The sequence below is a fragment of the Plasmopara halstedii genome (assembly GCF_900000015.1).
Source record: "Plasmopara halstedii genome assembly, contig: Scaffold_470, whole genome shotgun sequence".
Lineage (NCBI taxonomy): Eukaryota > Oomycota > Peronosporomycetes > Peronosporales > Peronosporaceae > Plasmopara > Plasmopara halstedii.
Window position 1 is genome coordinate 1,304,201 of NW_020187390.1, and position 339 is coordinate 1,304,539.

General features: G+C 46.9%; 1 protein-coding gene across 1 annotated transcript; it reads left to right on the plus strand.

Annotated features, from left to right (window-relative positions):
• Positions 1–23: 23 nt before the first annotated feature.
• Positions 24–220, plus strand: PHALS_10470 (uncharacterized protein; the record flags this gene model as incomplete). Its single annotated transcript, XM_024725896.1, has 2 exons — positions 24–176; positions 212–220. 2 exons carry the CDS (start codon positions 24–26, stop codon positions 218–220), a joined length of 162 nt encoding a protein of 53 aa, XP_024576627.1.
• Between the last annotated feature and the right edge of the window lie 119 nt (positions 221–339).

Here is a 339-nt window from a genome sequence, read left to right on the forward strand (position 1 = left end):
TCATTTGAGAACTGGAATGGCTGATGTCCGGGGTAGAGGTGGTCAAGAAAATGGGCTCCAGTCTCTTTGAAAAGTTCTCCAGACATATTGACCTGGACTTGATATGTCGTGAACCACTCAAAAAGGGCCGATTCCATGTTCGGATACCTGACTGTCCTCTGGCGCTTGGCGTCCAGGTTTGCATCTTCAAATTGACTGAGGAGCTCAACAGAACGCTTGAGTGTGTTGGTAATTGTACCTCCACTGACAGTAATCTGATGGTTTTCTTCTAACCACTTGGGAAGCTCCTTGTGTGTCAGCTTCGGATTCTTCTCCTTGTGTTGACACAGTGCAATACGT